This window comes from Mya arenaria, chromosome 8, assembly GCF_026914265.1.
Source record: "Mya arenaria isolate MELC-2E11 chromosome 8, ASM2691426v1".
Lineage (NCBI taxonomy): Eukaryota > Metazoa > Mollusca > Bivalvia > Myida > Myidae > Mya > Mya arenaria.
In genome coordinates this window covers 6,530,902-6,556,353 of record NC_069129.1, presented here as the reverse complement: position 1 = coordinate 6,556,353, position 25,452 = coordinate 6,530,902, and the positions used below count along the sequence as shown (strand labels likewise).

The following is a 25,452-nucleotide window of genomic DNA, read 5'->3' as shown; positions in this document are numbered from 1 at the left end:
ATTCCTCGTGCCATCGTTCATGTCATTCTAAACGTGTTACGAGTACCATGTTAAGATACCTTCATGACGTAGAAGGTTTTACGTAGCCCATTGGTACACGTAACCTCTCCATTTCGGGGTCGGACCTTTGAAATTTCGGGTGTTTATAGAACGATAACGCATGGCGTTGTATTTTCCAACTCGAACCGAACGTTAAACTGGACTGATAGTCTTATAGTATAGGTGTCCACACCGCTCGATCCTCACCACGGGAACTCTCATGGTCCGTCAGTATTGAGTTCTACCCGGGAGACGGACTTGAGCGTGATTCGATTCAGTTATCAGCTTTTGTCACAATCTAGGTTACAAAATTTTAGTAAAAACTAAACTAATTAAAGTAGGGGAACCCCCTAGTTAAGCGCGGCATTTTTCGGGTGTGTTCGTATTCATAATTCGCTTGATAAAACATTAAACGGTTTCAATGAACATAACTTCCTTATTTCTTTATTTATTAACAACTTGCATATTTAAAACAAATAATGCGTATATTTATATGTATATTGTGTTTAAAGATTTTTTATATATCGCTTTAATTGATTGAAATAACTCTTTAGTCACATTCCAATAAATACGTACACGGAAAATGTATATGACTTAAAACGGTCACTCTTTAAGACCTTATATACAAGAATTTGAAATTGGATGTAAGAACAGCTTTTTAACAATTTCGGACGTTTTTCTCCAAAACATGAAGTTTCAAGTCTCTCGAACTCTAAGAATTTCTCCACAAAAAGTACAAACACTTTAATAAAATATTAAAGAATACCTACACTGAAATTATGCTCAAGGGTGTATTCAAACAACACCCAATTAAAATCAAGAAACATTATTAAAAGAGTTTCTTTTTTGTAACATTGATACCAAGTTTTTTCACTTCAAAGAACTATTTTTCGAAGTTTTTTTACGTCCAGTTCTAGGGAGTATTTGAAGTAAACTTCCTTCAACGGTAGCTCCGACATGTTCACTGCGTTGGTACTATGTTTCTACATACTTGACTGTCCAAAATTATGAAGTTCAGCATGAGGTTCAGCATGTACACATCAGTCAATCTGGGTTGCCTGGTGACCCCATACTAATTGAAAGGGCTTGATGTGCAGTAAAAGAGCATGTAATCCGTTTCTTTGGCCTTAAATATTGTAAGATAGGTCATTTACATCCGATTTCAGTAGTAATAAAGAACAAAAACTCCGTCAAATTTATCTGTAATGTATTATCGGTAATTTATTTTACATACATAAAAGTATTGAACCAGCTAGCAATACACTCTCATATAATACCAAACTGTTAATGGGTCAACAGGTTTCAAAATTAAACCTGATCGCCAATGGTCCAATCAAATAACTAGCTTAATTTCACATCGGATACCTCAAGAGACTACATTTATACTTTTGACGTAGTTCCTACACAGTGGAAATAATTCCGAACAAACTTCAGCGTATTATTCAGAACTCCTCGGCCATTTTCTATCGACAACCTCGGATGTATATGGACGGTTTACAATGTCAGAAATATGTACACTTTAACTACGCTGCAAGTAGATCGCGTAGTGATTTCAATTAAAAAGTTAAACTTAATGACTTAACCCTTGGGAATCGAAATTTTGTTTGAAATAATACACTTCACTGGCCAATCAATTTAAACTTAGATATGCATAAAAACACTACATTTAATTAATAATAAATTCAAATTTTACGAACTACTTCTACTGGTGTACCGGCATACATCCGAGGTTGTTTACGATAGAAAATGGCCGAGGCGTTCCGAATGTAAGCGTATGCTACAAAATAATTACAAAAAAAGAAAGCTAAATAAGGCTATATTTATACTGAAAAAATAATAAAAACAAAACAAATCTCTTGATTTCTGGTATATTATTATTATATACATAGTTATGAACCCTCATATAAGTATTCAGTGGCTTATGCCCCTGTAAACGTAAGGAGTTTTTAAAACTTACATGACTTACGAAATGTTTAAAGCGGAAAATACTGAAACAAAATAAACATCAAAGATTTTCGAATCTAAAAACAACGGTATTTGTTTAATCACATATTTACCATGCTTAGTAAAGAAATATGTTGACGTAGCTTGGATATTTTGTAGACCGTGTATAAAACTATTCTATGTCTATAAAATAAACAACTGAACGAGATCAATTGAAATTCATCACATCATGTTGTTTCCCAAAATCATAAAATTGTTTACAAATTCTGCAAAAACGACTTCTGGCAAAATGTTATTTTTATTCTTCTCTTAAAGGGAAACGTCCATGTTTTTAGATAGGTGATTTTTTGTGTTTAAAACAGTTGAATATGAGTTATTAACGTATCTTTTTGAGAGAAAAAAACAACAACGCTGAACAGCAGATGGTAGAAACTCGTTATAGTAAGAATTTGTAAATCCAAGCCTAAAATAGTTCAATTCTCAATATTGTTACGAAACTCATTTCGGCAAAATAGAGCATGTTCTATCACGTAAAATTATCAATATCTTTTGAGCTCTATTTTATTGTTTACGATGTTTTCTCACTGAAACAATTATACAAGTCAACATGTTGCCTGTAGCAATGTCACTTCGTTCGGAATACTGAGATATAAAAGGATCCTGGTCAAAATCAGTTTTCATAATCATATAAGACAACCTTCTGGCAACACGAACACTGAACATTCTCCAAAAAGAACACAATATATTATATTCTATACAAAACATGAGAAGACAGATGTAGCAATGAAATATATAACATGCAGTATTTATTGACTTAAGAAACATAATTCCTTCGAGGACATCAAAATTGTGCGCGAAATAACTATCAGAGCCTTCATAACTGTGTACACCGTAGAAATTATTTTCTTTCAAAGAAGTTTATACTTTGAGCTGTTGAATTAAAAAGCAATCAAAAATAAAACAGTCATTAATATGTGCATGAAAAATATATATTATTACTTTATGGCAACTTTATCTTAATCTTCTGAAATGAAAATGTTATGACAAGAATGATGTGAATAAAACTTACATATGAATGTGTTCATCAGGCCCAATCTCATAATGATTCTTTGTTTCTTTCTGTTCATAAATATTTATATAGAAAAGTAGATTAAATGCCACCATAACTGTCAAAGTGCTTGTACTAACAACTGATAATTGTGAATCTTGAAAATAGCCGGGGTCTGTCAGAGAACCAGGGATCTATTCCCCAAAATAGAGTAAAGCGGCTTATACCCCTTTTGGAATTGTTTCAAAGTTCTCCCTGAACTTAAGGACCCCTGTTTAGGCAAATAACATATTATTTGTTTTAATATTAACGTAAAAAGTATGTACATTTTTGACAGTATGATCTACACTGCTAATCGTCACCTTAGTGCACTAACTAAATAAGTTCATATAGGGAATAGAAACAGATAATGAGTTCTTCCATTAAGGTGACGTGACAGCGTTTGAACAACAACATGGATTGTTTAGTATACATGTCCTATTAAACTTCGCAAGAAAGCATCTCGCCAAAAATGCAAAATAAAAACAAAATTCACTGGCAGTCATATTCATTGGCAAGCTTTTCTAAAATCAACATGATGGAATGAAGTTATGAAAAATGATATAAAAATATATCCAAACTCATCGAATGAAATTAGTAGAAACTAAACACAACTAATCCTTACCAGATGGCAAGTCAATTTTAAGGTTTTCAATGTGCAATATATACTGTGTGTGATGTCTGAAGATCCTAATATTATTTACGTATCATTTAAAAGGGCTTTATCAGTAGAGAGATTAACAGATTTTTTTTAGTCTTCAAATATTGCAAAACAGGTGATTTCGCGTCTGATTTTAGTTAAAATAAAACAATATATATAAACTGCATAAGTTAACTTATTAACTAAGCTTTATCATGTTTTTTTGTCATATATTTAACATATAAGTAATCAGTAGACAAAATCCTTTTTAAATTAATTAAAAATTATATGTGGTCACCAGGCATCTAAATTTAACATCATTATCAATGGCTTATTAAAATGTCCACCTTATTTGTACATTGAGTACCTTAATAACATGAGCACCGTGGAAAACAATATATCTAGTACCTCTTTAAGCAAATATGACTAAGCTATGTCTTACATTCATTTTGTTCTAGCATTTTTTTCATATTCATTTACACACTTTAAGTTAAAGCACCATTTGAAATCAAAACGATAATTGAAATGCAATTAGGCGTGAAAAATAATTTAAGATGCAAATGAGGAATGAACTACAAATGCTATTTTTGTATAAAGCCGCTTTGACGTCTCCAATGATTTAGTCTATAAATGCCACACAGCTTAACTAAACTAAACAATGCCCGTCAACGATATAATGTCGCTTTAATTTTTTTTTTCATTTCTATCATTTTAATAGTAAAACATCATATGTATGTAAAACTTTTCTATGAAAATGCCTTTTCTACGATAAATACAACCTTTCAAAATACCTATAAATAATGCCTATGAAGTTGACCGAATTAGTATAAATCATCACGAAAAATCAAAAAGGAAAATTTTGATAGTCTACGAAACTTGAGGCAGTTTAAGAAATAGCACCTCAAAATTGATACCATGTGTCATAAATCAAGAAATTGGTAAATAACGTACACTTTCTCATATATATATGAACGTTTTGTCAATGGTAAATTAAATTTTCAGAACCATTTAAATCACTAAACTTAGATATAAGTACTTCATTTTATCTATCTAAGAAGCATCATAAACTGCATCATCTAATACAATCTGTCATACAAGTTCAGGCATCCTTTAGATCATAGACCTTTATTACATCTGTCTCGTAACTTTTGACATTTAAGAAGGAGGCATACGCCTTTTATCTTTCAAAAGTTTAACATCTTAAAACAGGAGCAATATTTTTATCAAACCCACTCCGCTCATGTATCTTGCAACATTCCACACTAGCTTGACACATACACACATAATATACTGGCTAAAATCCTTTGACTTTCAAGTTTTTGTTTGATCACATGCAGCTTCAACTATGCAAAAAAAATTTATATCTACAAACACAACTGGGTTAAGCCCTTTTTTAGGTTCCAATTATATTTTAAAGAATACCAGTCATGCAAAAGATTGTAACTAAAATATACATTTTCCTTCATTAAATGCAGATCTGATGATCGATTTTCAATTAAACACTATCAAAGACAATTTCATTTCGAAATTAAAATTCATACTTTAGAACTTAACCTCATATTTCAGTTCTGTACCTCATATTTCAGACTGTACCTCATATTTCAGTACTTTACCTTAAAAAGAAAAACCTAAGGAAATGAAAAATTATACATGATGAAATGACATGATTAATTCTCATCATGTTGAAAATAAACACATTAAAACCTGATTATTTGATATGTTTGCAATATGTCATTTAAAAAACACATACAAATATTTTGCAGTAGAACGTGCCAATTCAAAATCAAACAAAAAATCTTGCAAAAATGTTCATGAAATGCTCACATTAGGATTTTTTAAAAACCAAAAAAATGAACCAATATATGATGAGATATGAAAAAAAGCTTACATTTTATGCAAACTTTTGACAAAATAATAAGGCACATAATCATTGGTCCCTTTTGACGCTATCCTCTATAAGAAAAATCACAAATTTATTATCATTGGTCCCTTTTTTATAGATTCGAGACAATTACGAACATCTTCGAAAAAATGTCATGTCGTTAAAAAAGCAAAACAGTTTGCTATTTTCATGCGTAGGTGTCACCATTGGGTTCACCGCCTTCAAGCTCTTTCCTGATCATTGGCTTGTTGCGGTAGATTTCCCACATTTTCGAGACTAGATCGGTCATCAGGATATCGTTTGTATTCCTTTCAATGATCCTGAGCAGGAAAATACCGTCGTCTCGAAGATACTGATCAGCGAATCGCTTGCAAAGCTTCTTGTCACCCGCCTGAAAGTTGTCGTTTATCTTCAGGTACTTTTTCACAATGGTGACGCGGTTGCGGCGGAAAATAGTTCTCCAGAACCACATGAGGAAGCTTGCGCAGGTAACCACGGCAACGAGGACGAACCAGAACCAGAGGAAGGTGAAGATTTTCTCGTTGAACAGATTGATTGGCAACACGCACTGGACGGTGTAATCCTGCAATACAGAACACAGAACAGTGATCAAATAATACAGACAGTCTATTATGGTTAATTGGTCAGGATACTTTTTGTCCAATGGGAAGGCAGTATACTTTAATTTTACCAATACATTATTTCGGTAAATCAGCAGTTAGCCGTATTATCAGGTGAACCTGTAAATAAAAACAGTGGCTCTCCAACTTAGTGGATCTTTCACACAATAGTAAATAGATCACCCTTTTTTGACATACATATCTAACCTTTAACAATTACAAACTATTCTTAGTCAAGTAATTAAGAATAGAAAGAAGTTAATACACGTTAACTTTTGATGACAGACTCAATTGGTTGAAAACTGTCAGTGGAAAATGAAAACTAAAATTTAACTGCTGCTAGCATTTTAAATGACCTTTATGCTAACGATATTGGTGATAAATAGGTGAAAGGCTTATTGTTCTTAGAATGTTGTATTCTAACATTTTTGCAGCATATTAAACAGAGTCACCTTCATTGAAATACAAACGGTTTTTGTGTCTGATTTATTGTTTATGTAATAAATTAAAGCGAGTCATGGCTTTCATCATGTTAACATCATGTAATCAAGACATGCATTGTCAATCCGTTACAAAATCCTAGATGTTCTTTATAGGGCCTAAAAAATGTTTGGTTAGGGTTACATCCTTTTCAAAAATAGGTAGGGTAGGTAGGCTTTTATTTTTATTTTTTATTAGGCTTTATATAAGAATGTCATTTTCATCATTGGAAAATGGTGCTAAAGTTAACTCTTGTATAAGCATTTAAGGTTTTAAACTACATATTTAAAAACCAATAAAAAATAGTATTATTTTTTTTTTTTTAGTTTTTCATTATTATTTTTTCGAACTGACTATAAAAACGGTAGGGTCGGCGCCTTTTCCGTAGGTAGGGTCGGGTAACCCGAACCAAATGTATTTTTTAGGCCTAGGTTTGTACCTTATCTTGGGTTATTTTCGTAATGTTCTACACAACGCATTGAACGAGATATTTTGCTTACAATAAAGATTTCATGAAAAAAAAAACAGTGTATGTAAACCTTTGAATGGACTGTATGCATAAATAACGAAGGTTTTACTAAGTCTAGAATATGTTCACATATATATAAGTACAGCTTAGTAGGGTTTACGCTAAGGAGTTTTAGAATGGTGCTGCACCCAGCCCCTTTTTGCAACAGCATATTTCCTGACGGATTCAATCGTGTTTAGTCCCGTTTATCGTCAAAACGTTCAGTCTTCACAATAAATGAATGCTTAAGATAATATTCCTTTAATTTTGTTATTTGTTAGAAAACCTATTATAACATTCAAATATGTACACGGTACCAGTATATACTTTACATATTTGGTAATTCAAATCTGAAAATACATGATTTCAAACAATGTTTGTCAAAATCATTATATTTAAGTTTTTGAAAGCCCAATAAAATTTGCCAACTTTCCCTTTTCCCCCATGGTATCCAGCCCCGTTTTCTACATCACCCTTTACTTTATAAAACCTGGCTAAAACCCTAATCAGGAACTTACTGGTAAAGCAAAACCAATCACGTAACAATAACACCAAATACCTGAATGTTCTGCAGCTGTCGAATCTTGAAGTCACACAGCGTCACTCTGGGGAAGCGTCTAGACTCCTTGGTAACCGCCTCGTTGGCTAAACTGTTGATCGCCTCAAATCCCCACATCTCGAAAAATCCGCCGAGGAAAGCGTTCAGCAGGAAGAAATGGCATATAACGTTGACAACATACAGAGCCTTAATTAAGAGATACAGCCCCGTCAGAAAGGTCCCCTCTCTCTTGTTGCACAGGAAGAGGAACTTGGAGGCCCGTTGACGCATGCGCACGATGATGTTGTAGTGGTATTGGCGGTTGGCCTCGAGCCAGCGGTCCAAATACAGGCAGATATGTTCAACGGTCTGGTTTCGCTTCTTCTGGTCGGCGACTTGCGTAGAGCCGGCCATTTCTACTAGTTTACCCATGTTGATGCCTGCGTGAAAATGTAAGCGTCAAGTTTAGTGAAAGAAATACTTCATCGAATGTTTATTTGTACAATGAATATAGAGTTACTGATATACATTTTTTATAAAAAAATATTTACAAATACATAATTACTTGGCCATTTACGAAAACCTTAATTTGAATCTAGTGCAGGCCTTACGCCAATGGGTTTGACGTTAAAAAGAGAGTTTTTAACAAAGGAGATCAATAGAGATTTCAAGAACGAATATCAAACAGCTACAAATGATTTATTAAAAAAATGTTTTGTAAAAGAAACTTCCATACCAGAATATCCAGCAAGCATACGCCAAATGAAACTCGGGAACTTGAAGAGGAAAGCCATGAAGAGAAGGATGAGCGGAATCCACTGGTAGTAGGTGAGTTCATTCTGATGGTGCGTGTCATTGTTGGGATGGATGGTGTCCTGCATTGGCAGGTAATACGTATTTTTTATCCAGCAGTATGATTTTGTATAGGCCACGTATGAACCTGAAAAAATTAGTATAGTGTAACCTTAGATAACAGTTTTTGGCGCGAAACGTTCAAGTACGATACATTGCACTTTACATAGGCTTGCATGTGAAATACATTACACCTCATTGGAACCTGAAATACAAGTATAATGTAGCCTATATGTAAACGGTGATATATCGGTGGCATAAAGCATTACAGAACATTATAGAAAGCGATTCGGTTTCTCGAATCCGATACCGAGCTCGTCCCTGTAGTTTTCATAGTTTTATTAGAATTGATTATATCACTTATGGGCAAATTGTTTGATTTTGCCACTCAATATTTTGTATATGAAACGTAGAAATATAAAGTTTTAGTATAATGTAGCCTTAAGGCAGAGTATACTATATGGTGCGATGTGTTATTGGGACGCTTCGTCTTTCGCCTGAACTGTCCTTAAGTCTGTGGCAAATTACTGAGATAAGCAGATAAAAGCATGTTTGTTTCATTACTGAATGCATTTCATACTGAAGATTAAGATAGCTAAATAGTAAATATGTAATTTGTATTTATATAAGACACGTTGCTTGGTATTACAGGTATGTCTTGGACTTTGTATCCTCACATTTGAAAAAAATAATATCTTCTCCTGATACAAAACAAACACAACTACAAGGGCACTTGTAAACGACATAAACACATTTGTTCGAGATGTTGTATTTTGTGTACAAACATTCAGTACATGCATGCATTTGATGCGGTCAGCTTATTTCATGTCTCTAACTTTTTTAATCATTATGAACATGACTCGCATAAGACACGGATAAACTTGTTTGTGCAGACGTTCTTAATTAATCATACTGGTACATAAGATGTCACGCTGAAAAGCATGTGTCTGTAATATAGATCAGTTATCATATGGTCCAGTCCACAACAACTGGTGACCGTGAATAAATTAGCCCTAAACATAGCTCTCCAGACATTAATGACATTGCCCTCCATACACAATATGCGTCAAAGCCTGAAGGTGTATCATATATCACAATGTGATCACTGAATATCATATCATGGCCATTTTCTAAAATGCCCTCAGTAAAGCTTTTGGCTTTTAGTGGTCAGTTTAGGGCTGTTGTTAGACCTCGAAGTATATACATGCTGGGGCGGTTCAAGGATTTGACGTTAGAGGAGGGCAAAACTAGACGTGCCCCCCCTCTATATGCGAGAAGAATACGGTTTAAATGCGGTGGGCGGGGTACCTACAATACGTCTATAAATGGTACATTTCTTAACATTATTACAGGTGTGTAGTTATATTCAGATATATACATGCTAGGGTGGTAAGGCCGGTCCTTGTAAGCCTAGAAATGGTGCATTTCAGCAAATATCTCCATAATTTACAATAATGGGCCATGAGGAAATTAAATTAAAATGCTTATAGTTTCCAACATGGCAGGTTGATAACCTATTTTTACAAATCTTATTAACCTAATTTCGTATTATAATCGTCGTTACAAAATTAGCATAACGTAAGACAAAAACTTTGCCAAATTGAAGACCTCAGTCTGAATCAATTTCAGGTCAAGATTTATAATCTGGAGATAGAACTGAATAATTCTCTCGAATAAAAGCCGTTTTGAAAGCAAAAATAAAATATTAGCATTTGTTGAGCTACTTAGACTGCGTTTAACCTATAAATGGCCTTTAAAAGACCTTTGTAATGACCATATACCTGTTGATGTTTACATTTGCCGAACTCATTCCAGTTCTGACTGCCCGTGATATACAAATATAATCAAGCGATGACCGTCAGCGACTAATGATATATATACGAATGACATCGATGAACATATAAATGACCAAAGCACAGTCGTGGTGAGTGATCTATAGTTTCAGACACCAGTTATTGTCAACAACTGTCAATTCACTTTGGTCCCAATCATGAAAACCTGCGTCCAGCTATTAATAAATATAAAATCAACGGCGACATGATGACGGTGGAAATCAATGTTATTTTGGGGGAAAGTCAAACCAAGCTGTGCTCATAAATAGCCATAGGTCAGTTGTTTGCATACATAAAAGTCGTTTTTGGTCAACGGGCAAGCCAAAACAATATATTGGTTTTTAGACTGTGGGAATCCCTCACGGTCTTAGGTATGACCACAAGTGTCCGAAATGAGTCTGTGCAGTTCGAAATCGAAATCGAATGATCGTTATTCAGTAAAATCAGTTGGTTTAAAATAGTTGGCTTGTCATTATAAAGCGACCCAAAGTTCAGTAAAAGCACCAAGGGAACCGACCGCTCTAGTGTATTTAATTAGTCCAGTACCCACTTATAACTTCATAAAACCAGCGTTACATTTAAAGAGATGTTGTTATCATGAGCTCATAAACATGTCACAAGAACAATGAAACACTAAGAAAGTACCTTTCATCACCAAGATTGTATACTAATATAAAGTAATTAAGACCACTTTAAGACGCATTACTTTGTGTGAAGTTCAAGGTCAAAGTTTATGTGTGACCTATCAATACAATGGTGATAGGAACACAGCCACGGTTTTATTAATAGTGAGTTGGCGACAAATATCATACAGTGAATTGAGCGTTCATTTTATACAAACTTTTATCCTAAATATACTTGCAAAATTGAATATTTACGTTCGACGTGGAAAACATAACTGCGATAACAATTAAATGACCGCCATACCGAAAACCGAACGGAATTATGTCCTGAATTAAATTAAGATGTTTTTGGCTAATGTTTGCGACTTGGTTCCCCGCTTGCAGTGTTTGCGCCACGATGCATCAGGGATACAAAACAAAAAACAGTTAGTTGACATTGACTAGCATAAGCCTAACTGAACTCAAGGATGTATTTCAAAATAATCAGTGACTCTTTTGTTTTGCTCCGGCAAATTGTTTTTATTTATAGATAATCAGGTATTGCACCCGAGAACCCTTCCAGGATGGTGAAAATGGAGATAAGAATGGTCAGGGGTGAGTTTACGACTAAGCAAACATGGCCATAAACACATTTGAAGTCCCATTTTGCGACTATTTATTAAACACGTATAGCGCGTCACCGAGATAAGATATGGGTAGGTAAAAAAGTGGTGGAACGTGCTATTATTTAGGACATTCATTGAGAATATATCACAACACCACTCACGAATATATCAGCCCAAAACAAGGCATGCTTCTACGAAACCACGTGTTGTCCGGTTTAACCGTTAGCGCAAATGTGAGCGAACTCGGTTCCCTACAAGGCACCCCGAGTTCCATAACCAGACTTGGAGTGTGTTTGAGTTGAGTTTGTAGTCACTATGTCGGACAATTGGGTTTCATCCGGGTACTCCGGTTTCCTCTAAAAAGAGGGCCACACTCACTCGTAATATCGTGCCAACAACAGCGTTTGCTATAGATTATAATAACCTGTTTCACAGTCATTCTAACTGAAATTGAGATGCCTAGCTCCCCTAACCCCGCCCCCTGCAGTTCCATACAGTTGACAACCAAAAGTAATTACCTGTGAAATGTGCAGGGCACCAGCACTGAATGGGGTCCCCAGCATACTGGCCGCCGCCGGTAAACAGTGCGAAGATGATGAGAAGCACCACCGTGTAAATGTGGGACAGCCTGTCCACCCAGTCGTCGTCGTCGTTACCCCGGAGCTTGTTCCATGACGTCCATCCGCCAACTATCGATGTTACTCTGAAATAAGAGAGATTTGAAATGTCATTACCGTAACTATTCGGTCATTGCCGTCAAGCATCAAAGCATTCGGAGCTCTTCGGCCATTATTATCGAAAACAACCTGGAATGGTTGCCAGTATATCAGTAGTAGCAGTAGCAGTTAGTAAATTTGTATTTTATTATTATTTAAATGAAGTGTTTTGCTTTCATTTGTAGATCTTAGTTTGAATTAATCGTTAGTGAAGTATATTATTGCAAGCATAATTAAGATTCCCATTCATAAGTGAAGTCATTAAGTTTGACTGTTAAATTGCAGCGTAATTAAAGTGTACCGATTTCTGACATTGTAAACCGGCCATGTAACCGTAAATTCACGAACCGAGGCGGTCCTGTAATAATCTTATGTTTGGGTTTCCTCCCTTTACGTATCACCGCGGCAAGTAACTCACACATTGCATGATGTGACCTTAAGTCACCTATTTGGGTTGTATTTAACTTAATAGGTCACCTAATTCAACATTAATTTATCGCCAAATGTTTAATTGGCAAATGCCCATATGTGCGTGTGATATATTTAACATGGCTATTGCAATCTTAATCTACAGTTTGGCCATTTGAATTGTAATTAGACGTAAGGGTTCGTACCAGGTAGGTTTTGAACAAAATTCGGAATCAGCAAGTTTGGTCAAAGCATAAAAATAATCAGTATCTCTTAAAACCAGGGTTTAAAAACAGGCATCTTCCTATATCTTAGCTATCTATAGTTGAACCTCCCTTTTGGTACGGTACTCAAATGGGCATTTTAGCAAGTACTGCGGACTCAATAGGGTGGTATTAACTCCTCACTGAACAAAGTATAATCCTGAGTGATCAAATAACTCATTTCTCAAAAGAGGTCTCGACTATTTTCCCCTTTAAAATGAAAACAAGCACAGTTGTTTTTATTTCAACATTCTATACGTTCTAGTTAACAAAACTGATGAAACCCTAGTCCGAAATCTGATGCAAAAGGTCGTGATCTTTCATATGTGATGTGTATAAATCACTCAATGTCAGCCTAGCATCTTGATGCGAGTACGAGCGGTTCAAGCATTGGCCCTTTTATAATGAAAGGGATCAAATGGCACCCTTTACTCTTGGGGTTAAGTTTCATCTGAAGATCCTAAAACCGAGCCCCGAAAATTGATACTCTGACAAAGTCTGTTAGGATGATGAAATAATTCATTTTGCCATATTTCATATGGATTTTATCATCAGCTTCATTTATTCCTCAGACATAGAAAGTATTATATACCAGATAAGAATTATTATTACCATAATTTTAGATGATTATAATATTATTAGTTCGGTTCCCAAAAATATTTTCCTCCCATACCAACCATTATATTCAATTTAAGTATGCATTGAATTAATAGCTGGATTTGTCTCCGAAAAATTAGAAAATCTGTAGAACGTCACGAATTTGATAAAACATATGCTCGGAAGATCCTTGTGTGGTTACACAAATCATTTGAAAACGTTGTGGTTTTCGATATCCACAAAGATCTAAAATAAATGCCCGCCATTCGAAAATGTATGATGAAATACTCCAACTGTTAGTATTTCTTTCTTTTTTTTCAAAAAAGAAGAAGAAAACATCAGCGTGAAATCGATATCCCGCCAAGGGATCACTCGTGATTCCTTTGTGAGTTTTAGGCAGACGACGCTTTATTCACGAGTGTACTCTATGGAACAAAGGGGCCACCGAGTGCAAAAAAGGGGATCGTCTGCACTGAAGTGTCCGAGGCTACCTACTCACGGAAAAGTCATTATGCCAAAAAGCCCCATGTCGGCATATTAAATGAATCCTTTATTTTGACGTTATTTTTTGTTTTTCGTGATTTTTTGTTATTTTGACATTTTAGGCGGCTCAATTCTGAAAACTTGATGTTTATATCAAATTAAAACTGATGACAGTCAAGATCATACAATTTTCATTATTGTTTCAAATGAAGTCTAAATAAGCATTGGACAACGAATACGACGGAAATATCACTCTTTATAGGGGGGAAAACAACACAAGTCTCGTGCAGATCTATTAACTATATACGCCATTAATTTCATTTTTTTAAAAACTTCAATGTGCTTTCCGGTGCATATTTACTTGACATATGCATAGATACTTGTTTACCAGACAATTATTATTGTGGTGAAGTTTTTACTTCGAATGTGATATTTCATTTACATATTATATTGAACATAAATTAATCATCCGACTTATTGGTGTCAACACCTGTCAATCAGTCATTATCATGCATGTACACCGGGAAGTTTCAAACATGCGTAAGTAATTCATATCGTAATAAAATGATAACTCATCATGTTCTGAATGTTATGTATGAAAATGTGCAAACGGTAGCGCAATATGGCGAAAAGCGCTCAAGTCCATTTGAATCGATCCATTAATTGGTAAATAATCAAGAACATATGGTTCAAAAAAAACAGGGTTCTAGTTTAAATGTAGGGCTTTAATTGTGATGACACTACCTAATACAGTACCCCGAATGCCTTATGAAGATATACATTATTAGTCCATGAATATCCGATCCATTAAATGGTACAAAATATAAATAAGTTAATAACGAACATTTCGATAAGAGAGTCCTACTAGGCTAGATTTATGTTTAGGACCTTAAATATGCTTACGATTCTGTACCCCAAATCCCTTATGACGTATAAGTCTATATGGATTGATCCGTAATTTGGTATATTACCAAGAACATGTCGTTGGCAGAGTTCAAGCTTCAAGTTTAGGGCGTAAATTGTGCTGACACTTACAAATACACTGACACAGGGTCCCATCGTCGGATACCCACGGCTGGCCCATTCCATTGCTCTGCATGTGATGAAAACCAGTCAGCCGTGTGTAACAGGCGATGCCAGGAACCATATTTTTGGATGAATGAGGCAGAAAAGTGGTTCGGTTAGGTTTACATCCTTTTCGAAAATCGGTAGGGAAGGTAGGCTTTATTTCTTCATTTTTAGTGCTTACATTTCTTGAACCAACTGACCATAAAAACGGTAAAATCAGCACCTATTTCGTGGGTAGGGTCGGGTAACCCGAACTAAATGTATTTATTTAGGCCTGATGATGTCCAAAATCTGCGTCACACTGTATATATGTTTATAATTTCCATGAATACATTACGATGTTTTACTTGGCCAAGTAAATGATATGAGTTACGAGGTTAACCACATCCTCAAAAGAAACGTCAAGAAACAATTAGCTGAACCGTAAACCAACAGTCATTAACCACTCTTACATCTCTAAGGCCCCAAAAAATGTTTGGTTAGGGTTACATCCTTTTCAAAAATAGGTAGGGTAGGTAGGCTTTTTTAAAATTAGGTTTATATAAGAATGTCATTTTCATCATAGTGGAATGGTGTTAAAGTTATCTTCAGTGTAAGCATTTAAGGTTTTTAACTTAAAACTACATATTGACAAGCAATTAAAATATATATATATAAATATATATATATATATATATATATATATTTTTTTAATTTTCATATATTCCGTAGGTAGGGTCGGTTAACCCGAACCAAATGTATTTTTTTAAGCCTAACTAGAGGGAAGTTATAAAAGGTAAACACAACTTTGGTGCATATTATTTTCCACAAAATGTCTCAGTCTGCTATGCATTGAAAGCAATTGTTCAAATTGACCGATTTTAAATGTTATTTCGTCCAAAATATAAGACATAAGTTTACGGTTAAAGCAACAAAATAAAAACGAAATGACAGCACTTAACGTCAAATTTGGTCGTCCTTCAGACGTTCGGTCCTAAAAAATGCATAAAATGGACATAATGTACTACTCCAAAATAATAAAAAGAGACCATATATTAATGCCATAGATAGACGCACACATTACGCCCAAAATATATATTCCTTCTACTGTGCTTTTAAAGACAGAGACCTTTGCATTATCTCGATTTTTTTTCGTTTGAGTTGTTATCTTTTTGCATTTCGGTTATACCGAATGCTCATTATGTCGAGGTATTTCCCGAGGTCCCAAAAACTTCGACATAGCGAGTTTTTTCTTTTATATCAGAACAGACCTTAGCTCATAGGACAGTAGCTCCATCTGTTTGAAGGATCTGAAGGTTCCTCGCAATATTTACAAAACATTTCTCTTTGACATTTCGACAGAAACAAGATTTCTCACAACATGAGAATATGAGTACTAACCTAGTAATGGCTGACATGAGAAATAGGTCCGTTGATGTAAGTGCACATTACGTTACTTTTGAGATCAAAATGTATCAAGAATGAGCCCATTTCTCAGTTCTTTTCTGACGTCATGATTGGAACTAGATTGGGAACTTGGAGAAGTAAAAGAGGTCATCCGATTTAATTGGTATTGTATTTATAACGATGAGCTATATAATTAATTTATATCACTATTTGTTTCATCGCTAATGTCAAAAGCAATGTTCTGTTCTGCTGTTCTATGTATGCTTAAGTGAAATTAACATTATGTTCTGTTCTGTTCTGTTGTCTTATCAACGCCAAACCACAAAATATCGTAATATGAAAAAAAAATATCAGTTAGACGTAAAGCGAATTGAAAATGTTACCCACAGGATATTTTTAATTATTACTAAGTAAAACGCCTTATTATGATTAAGATTATTTAAGATTAATACTGGAATTTCGTACTGAAAATCTGTCACATGGAGATTCGAAAGAGGATAATCTAAAACAGCTCCGCGTTTGTTATTTGGTTTCCGGCTTGTAGTGTAAAAGCTGTGATGTTACAGGGAAATAATTCTATGATACATACATTATGACGCATGTGTTTTATTTTAATACACGGTTAACACGAGATTAAAAGATTTTACGATCCAAAGGCTCGATTTAAATTTAACAGTACTTTTACCACAGATAATCAAAATATTTTAAGATTTATACGATTAAAAGATTATTTTTGCATATTGCAACATTATGTAAGAATATATAAGACAATTTACATGATGTTACATTGAAATCCTGTCTCGTATCTGACATCGTTAATGCGGTTATTTCACCGTATCTATGTAACGTGATAAAGGTCGATAGCTTATACAAGGATTTATAAAATAAATAAAGACATAAAGCCAAATAAGCATTTTGAGACCGTTTTGATATCGCAACAGCATATTTTTTTGCCCTTGAAAAGCATATTTTTTTCCGGAGGTCTGTGATAAGAAGTTGCCAAAACACTTACATGTATTCTTAATTTGAGGTTACAGATTTTCAGTTCGATATTTTGCATGCATTTACTTCAGAAAAATCACAATGTTCATGTCTTTAAGTGGTAAAGCATGTATTATGTGTTTGGCAGGGGCGAGTGGGTTGTTGGGATCACGTGTCACGGTGTCCAGGTATTAACCCCCAGTGTGAGTGAGCTATTACTAAGTTTCCATTGCCCGTGTTAAAGCCGTAACCCCAACATTAACCAGTGATGATATAGTAATTGTTGAAGTGTTCTGTTCATGGCCTTGTAGCGCAGTGTTACGTGGCCTTGATCAATATACATTTAAACAGGATCTTGGTCAGATTCAAACTTAGGCTTGCACTGGGGGTGTCCCTATCACGAGACAGGCTAACAGACGGCATATAGATGGCCCGCTCCCCGACCCCGGTCCCTTAAACCGATTCCTCATTCGCAAATAGACCTTGGCCGTAGCATATATATGCCGCAACGGCCCCAACCCCGTTTCCCCGGGGCCTTCGCGATCCTGACCCTAGCAGGCAGATAAAGGTTGAATTTATACAGAAAACATTTTGTTTTTGAGTTCTCCTGATCATTGAATGTCATTGAACTAACAACAACATCAGAACTCGCTAACCATATAAGTACAAAGGAGCAAATCTAGGAGTAAACGTGAGAAGGTTCTATATGCGTCTATAATTTATGTCACTTAGAACTGTTCCGCTTTCACCCGTGAGGCTCTCAAATACTAGAGTTGTTTAAAAGTGGTTCGAGTGGTAATATGCACTCTGGAACATGTCATGGAGCCAAAGTGCTGATGCTTGGAGATTAGCTACTGAGCTTTGGGAATATGATCTGGACATTTTAATAACTTGAATTGTCAGAATCATCGCGTTATTACCATTACTATGAAAATCGCTACCGTTTCGTTATTTGGTATTTTATTTATTATTTATATTGTGGGGGGGGGGGGGGGGTCAAAAACGTGACAAAATGCACCGAAATGACATTCCTTCGTGTGGCTTCTTTAGACAAAACCTCAAAAAAGTGTCATTTTTATTGCTCTGTACTTTTCATCAATAAACCAAATTTACGGAAATAATGAGTGACTAAATGTTGCATAAAATTACCCCATCTCGTCTGCATTACTTTGCTATTCACACAAAGTTGTAAAATTTTATTGAAATTGTTCGCTCTTTACAGTACGATGATGCAATGTCTGTTTACACCAGAAATAAAGGTCAGTTTTGATAACAACACTCTGTTGACTCTTGTAACAACCTGAAGATCAGATAAAGAACCATTAGCTTGTAATGTTGTCTGGCCGAATGTTTACAGTAAAACTTTGAGGCGCAATCTTTTATTTAACAACGACTTTAATACTTTCAAAACCAAAAGGTACAGTCGATCATGATAAAATGGGATGGACAAATAAACTTGTGTTGTGTTGTGTTCTGTTCTGTTTCACAATTATAATAAAGTCCAAACATAATGAACAAATTGCAATACGTTTTTCATGAGTTCATTCATATTTCAGACAGTTTAAGCTTACTTTGTTAATACCACCAGACCAGCCAGTTAAAGTCGGTCGTTTTGGACACTGGTGATTATTCAGAAAATATTAAACACCTTGAGATGCGACCTCTAAACAAAAGGACTGGTAAGCAAAAAGGAAATAGCGATACCATAGTTAAATTCATTGAGTCTGTCCTTTCAAGATAATAAACGAAAACGTTTCTCTGATGGCCACATTTTTCTATCAATCTTTTCTGTTCATATTGCTTTGCATATGTCGGTCGGTCGGTCCGCTGGTCGGTAAACCAAAACTTGTCCGAAAGATAAATCGCCAATGTCTGGACCATTTATTTGTACATGTACTCATACGTTTCTAAATTCACCTTTTTGAACCAAGAACATCTGTACATAGTCGACATTTTGACATAATGTTTCAAATTAATGTCAGTAGTTTTTTAAATCTAAGCTTCTGTATACTAATCTTTATTTCACGCAATGTTTAACAGCTGGGTTACATTAATTCTTTAATATGATATCTAATTTATGTTAGGCCTAAAAAAATGTCTGTTTCGGGTAACCCGACCCTACCTATAAAAATGCGCCGACCCTAACTCTTTTTTTTCCGTTTCTGAGCAAAAAAAATATTCATTAGCGAATAGAGGGTTACGAAGGGCGGATAAATGCAGATTTTAATCAGAATTATTGTTTATATGATAAAACAAAGTCAGGCAAAGACAGTAATGTAGGAAAGACTGCCATGTGCAAGAAAACACTCTGAACTTACGACAGATTTTGAAAAAAAATAAATCCCGACCTACCCTACCTAGAAATTTTGGGAAGATTACCCTAAACAAACAATTTTATTTTTTTTGGCCTTATTAGAAAAGAATACTTTTTCATATAAAATAGAATAATGTCAAATGAGTCTTCTGTCAGGAGTTCACGTCGCCGGTTGAAAAAAGTAGAGCCTACATGTATCATATATTTAAAAATCCATTACTTCGAAAAGTGCATTTGAAAGAGAGAAAAAATCTGCATCCTAATCCGTTGGAAGCTAAGCGATCGGATGTCTATAATAACTTTAAATGGCAAAACAATTTTTAGCTCCTTCTTATTTCAATGTAACTTTTAATGACCAACAAACCTCTTAAAAAGGACCAAAATGTAAAAATCATACAATTAATACAAAACCATCATCTTAAAGGGCAAGAATTATCCTTACATATATGTAGGAAGTAAGTTGATCTGTTGAAAGACTAAGTCGTGAGAACTGTTTAAACATATTTTCCCTATATAACTCTATACGCACTTTCGCTTCAGCGGATTTCTCCAAAGTTGGCAATGATTAAAGGGACACAATATATGTTAGTACAATCATATTTTTAATTTCCATGAATTATTTTGTTTAACTAATTTGACTTTAATAATCAAAACAAAAAAAGCATATGATAAATGTACAGATAAAAATAATTAATATAAGCGATATTTTGGCGCTTATTACCAGGGCTACGTGGCCACGTGGCTATTAATGAAAAAACACACACCATATATAAAGGCTAATATTCTTTTATCTGTACAAAAATCAGGCTTGTTTCTGTTTTGATCATAAAAGTATAATGAGTTTAACTTGATAATGCACTCAAATCATTTTTTTACATCAACTTAGGCCTAAAAAAAATACATTTGGTTCGGGTTACCCGACCCTACCTACAAAATAGGCGCCGACCCTACCGTTTTTATAGTCAGTTTGAAAAAAATAAATGAAAAACTAAAAAAAAAAAAAATAATAATAAAATTTTCGTTTTTTTTTATTGCTTTTTAATATGTAGTTTAAACCTTAAATGCTTATACAGAAGATAGCTTTAACACCATTCTCCAATGATGAAAATGATATTCTTATATAAAGCCTAATAAAAAAAAAAAAAAAAAAAAAAAAAAGCCTACCTACCCTACCTATTTTTGAAAAGGATGTAACCCTAACCAAACAATTTTTTTAGGCCTTATAATGTGCGCCTTTAAATGGTTTTACTTATGTAAGAGTATAGTAACCTTATACGTAATATTGTTCACACGAATAGGATACAATTATGGTTAATAACTTGATGCCGGCTAAACGTGTATACATTGTTGAAAGTATACCACTAGTAACATGAAGCTTCCATTTAGAATTTAGAAGTTAAACTTTCTTGCCATCAACTTGAATTTGATAACTTCAGAAAATCCTATTCAAATACATGTATAATACATTTTACTTCCAAAATTGATTGAAAATGGGTCCATCAGAGAAACATGGTACAAGGTTTTGATACTTCGAACCTATATAAATGGAAGTCCTGGTAACTGTTGTTATATTTTGAAGAACAAAAGGAAAATGACCGTGAATTAAGGTAAACTAAAAAATTGTCAATCCGTCAAACTATTCGTCTCAGTCGTAACTACTCGGGTATCTCCGGCGAGCTCGGATATTAGCCGAATGTTTCCGAATTTATCGAAATCATTCAAAATTTCGAACTCCTAATGAATTAAAATTGACCGAAAAGTTCAGTGTAACTGTATATCGTTTTGAGATGTGGCGGCCCCGGTGGAAACGTGCATGTAAACCAGCAAATGCCATCCAATTAACCCAAACAAAGAGGCCAGTCAGGTCAAATTAGAAAATACCATGGTAGTGTAGATCAATGACTATCTTCGGGTCTCAAATAACAACCTAACCGTACACGGAGGCCCGTGAAGCCGTTATCATGTGTAATCTTTACGTAATATACTTAGATATAAGGGACCGATAAAAACGCCAGACCGCTGTGCAATGATTTGAATAAACATGGTTGTTAATAGCTCATTAATTTGACATCAGGGAAAAAGGCTAAATGAGTTATACAAATGACCGAGGGGTATTCGATGCTTGACAGCGACGCGTTGTTAGCTAGTTAACACGTCCGCGTTTTACATTTTTACTTGTTACGGTGACGTTACGTCGGGTTCTATGTCTATGAGAATATCGGCGTGATATGTTAATTAGATCAACAGAAAAGCATAGTTGCTGTGCAGTCAACCACTCTATGCAAAGCTGAATTAGAGTGTGTTTAAATTATTTCAATAGATCATTTTTGCAAGGCTATACATAATATACGTAAATCTTTTATGTTTTGTACATCATGGGAGCAAAAACTAATACAAGTAAAATTGATAGAAAGAGAAGATGCATTATCGTCGCGTAAAATCAAACGTGCATGATAAATCGCCAAATTATTATATATGCTTTAATGATCTCATCTTTTAGGTTTGTTTCTTAAAAACGCTTGCATACAATTTACGATTTCGTAGACATAAAGTCACTATCATAAATTTCAGTGCACATCGATTTGGAGATGAAAAAACCCCCGCTGAGTACTGAATACTGTACTTAAGAGAATAAATACGCGCACATCTATGATTGGATTATTTTTTGTTCAAAGTCTGTCAAGGAAAGTAGGTTTAAAACCTTGATAATCTGTTGATAAATACGTTGAAGTATCAAAACGATCCAAATTATCTACGTGAAAAGCCCATGTCCTGCAATTTATGCTCATTTATCAAGATAACAAAGCAACCATGTTCTTATTTGATAACCGTAAAATGTTTTGCAAGTATATAGCCCCCACACAGCTGATTTATAAGACGCATGTACCCATATCTACGTGCACATATGCATTTATAAATGCTATACATTTTAAATTAAAAATTTTCATATCAAAATATCGTTCGAAGTCCTGTATTAATTAGCTGATAAGCCTCGCCCAAACAGATGTTCAATATGTACATGAATTCAAGTAATATGCAGATACTGCCACCCTCTCGTTATACGTGGTATGTTGGAAGACAACGTATTCAAATCATCAAGGGACAAAGTGCTTAGGTCATTAGTCATTATTAAGACAATATAGGATATGGCGTATCAAGTGGCTCAAAAGTGTTCTGTCGACAGAAAGGGCCGAAAACATGGATATAGCTGTGAATGTACATGTCCACAAGAATAATAACACGCACACTGCCTAAACTTGCTTATATACTATGATGGGATCAATGTTTTACCTTTGAACTTTACGAAATGAATAATAGTCAATTGACCATGTGAATATTTCAGTTTTTGTTTTTCAGAAAATAAAGGTCAACCCACGCCCATCGGCTGCAATATGGCTTGACCCTGTTGTTGTTGTTGTTGTTGTTGTTGAGTTTATAAAAGTCTGCCCGCGCCCTATAATGGCTGCATTATGGCGAGACCCCGTCACATCCCCATGGCCTAACCCTACCGTGTGCCTTCATATTTAAGACAGACAGACAGACAGACTGTTAAGCAAGTCCTTCTTTACCTGATATGCGCGTCGTTGCTGTCGCCGTTGCTAATTAATACTGTTTACACCAAACGTATTTCAAATAAGACTGACCGTAATGAAACAAATTTCACAGACTGGTTGCCTGTTGATTAGGCATACCATAGGTCCTATATACTTTAGGAATTTAAAGGATATAATAACATATCCATTTGAATTGATACCGTTTAAATTTGATGCCAGATACGATTCTTAACAAATTAGCGCTATATTAACATCTCTAATACCTTTATAAAAAATCGCAATATTTATTGACTCCTGTATTATCACCTTGAAATTCGAGCTACTCACAGATGTACTATGATAAATAGGCGTTTTACAGACACGCGTTAGTACAGAATGGTATCTTTCGAACAACTTAAGTATGTATGTTAATTAATGAGTATTATTGATTGAAGGAAACATTAAAATAAAATAAAATGATGCAATGAAGAAACGCCAAACATAAATAAAATATTTTATAATTTTACACTGTTATAGTAACACGGACATATAGTCCAAATACTTGTACGTGGATGGTTTTTACGATTTTTTTATGGCAAATCCTTCTTCGTCAGGGATTAGAAGAATCCCGTTTTGAAACGACTATTAATTTAGACTACACGGACCTATAGACCATAAAGGTTCGTGTATGAAGTATTTTAACCATACGCATATTTTCTTTTTGTATTGATCATAGGAGATCAACTCTCTTAACATTCGGCCCTTCTATGTTTATTGCAAATCCACACGAACAAAAGAATGAAAGGGGTCTCAGGGGTTTAAAATCTGGTGTTGGTTTAGCGCGTGCACACATCTGGATTGAATTATAAATACATGAAGTACGACTACCGTTTGAATTCGCTCGGGGATACATAACACGCATTTCTCCTGGTGAAATATGTTTTGGTATTCTGATATTTATAAAACACGCATAATTGTCAGTGTTTTAAGACTGATTTAGATTGAAGCAAAATGTCATTCATGTTAAAGTTAATAAAGTATAAAGTATATTGCGTATATAAACAGGACATGAATCTCATTAGAAATGTATCGAACACATTTATAACAAACACACACATTTTAAGCTAAGCCTACGGTTTTTAAGACAAACATTATTGAAGTTAAAAGTCCTTTAAATGGCACAACAAAAGACCTATTTCCCTAATGCTAATTCAATTTTATTGTACAAAAGACTTGGCAAGTTGTAATCCCCATGGACTCTTAAAAATTAAATCCCTCTTTCTAATGTTTTACTATGTATTTCACATGTCCTTGATATTTAATTCCTGTGAGAATTTATACAACAATCAAAACAAAAACCTGTTCAAATACGAACAAAATGAACGCACAGAAAATTCTTCAAAAATGCCAGGAAAAAAATGCAAAAAAATGTTGTTGTTTTTTAATTATTGATTTTCATCAACAAAGAAATCAAAGGCGCCAAATATCAATCATATTTCGCAAAACAATTATTGGATTCTACACAACAAAACTGCATGCATTTCATTTCCGGGAGCCCCGGGGCTTACAACAAAATAATTTATAATAACACAACATGGTTTTAACAGCAACGTTATAATAAATTGTTATACTTACGACATTATGCTTTATCAATTAAAATCCAATTTAAGATTGTCGTTTTAACTTCTTTTCACGAAATTCCAATCGAAATATCAAGAAACACACATAATCTGTTTGATCTAATTGCTAAGTCCGAAAGTCTTACTATGAGATGTGCAGTCGACACTGTACATGACATACGTAGTATTCTTAACGATGTGACGTTTTGGTGTCACGTGACCGCTTGAGTGACAGGGCATAATAGGGGCTAAGGGAAGTAACTCTTACAACCTTGTTCAAACGAGGGAGTAGGAAATACCAGCTTTAGCAAAGATGTTCAAATGAAACTTTATATGCCTTTACTGTTCAAGTGATTTATAATTTTCTCATGTACGTACACTCCGCTGAAACGTTTTGTTTATCTATCTTAATATGATCGCTTTGATTTTTACAA

At 34.5% G+C, this 25,452-nt stretch overlaps 1 protein-coding gene across 1 annotated transcript; it reads right to left on the bottom strand.

Annotated features, from left to right (window-relative positions):
• Positions 1-1,229: 1,229 nt before the first annotated feature.
• Positions 1,230-25,189, bottom strand: LOC128243661 (innexin unc-9-like). The gene is made up of 5 exons (XM_052961546.1): positions 25,035-25,189; positions 12,169-12,353; positions 8,475-8,678; positions 7,760-8,178; positions 1,230-6,175 (listed from the first exon to the last, which is right to left on the bottom strand). The coding sequence occupies exons 1-5, from the start codon at positions 25,037-25,039 to the stop codon at positions 5,780-5,782; spliced, it is 1,209 nt and encodes a 402-aa protein (XP_052817506.1). The 5' UTR covers positions 25,040-25,189; the 3' UTR covers positions 1,230-5,779.
• Positions 25,190-25,452: the final 263 nt, after the last annotated feature.

Coding starts and splice junctions, on each gene's coding strand:
- LOC128243661 (XM_052961546.1), bottom strand. Junction 8,679..12,168: donor GTGCCCTGCACATTTCACAG/GTAATTACTTTT, acceptor TAATTTTTTCAG/GTTCATACGTGGCCTATACA. Junction 8,179..8,474: donor TATGCTTGCTGGATATTCTG/GTATGGAAGTTT, acceptor ATTTTCACGCAG/GCATCAACATGGGTAAACTA.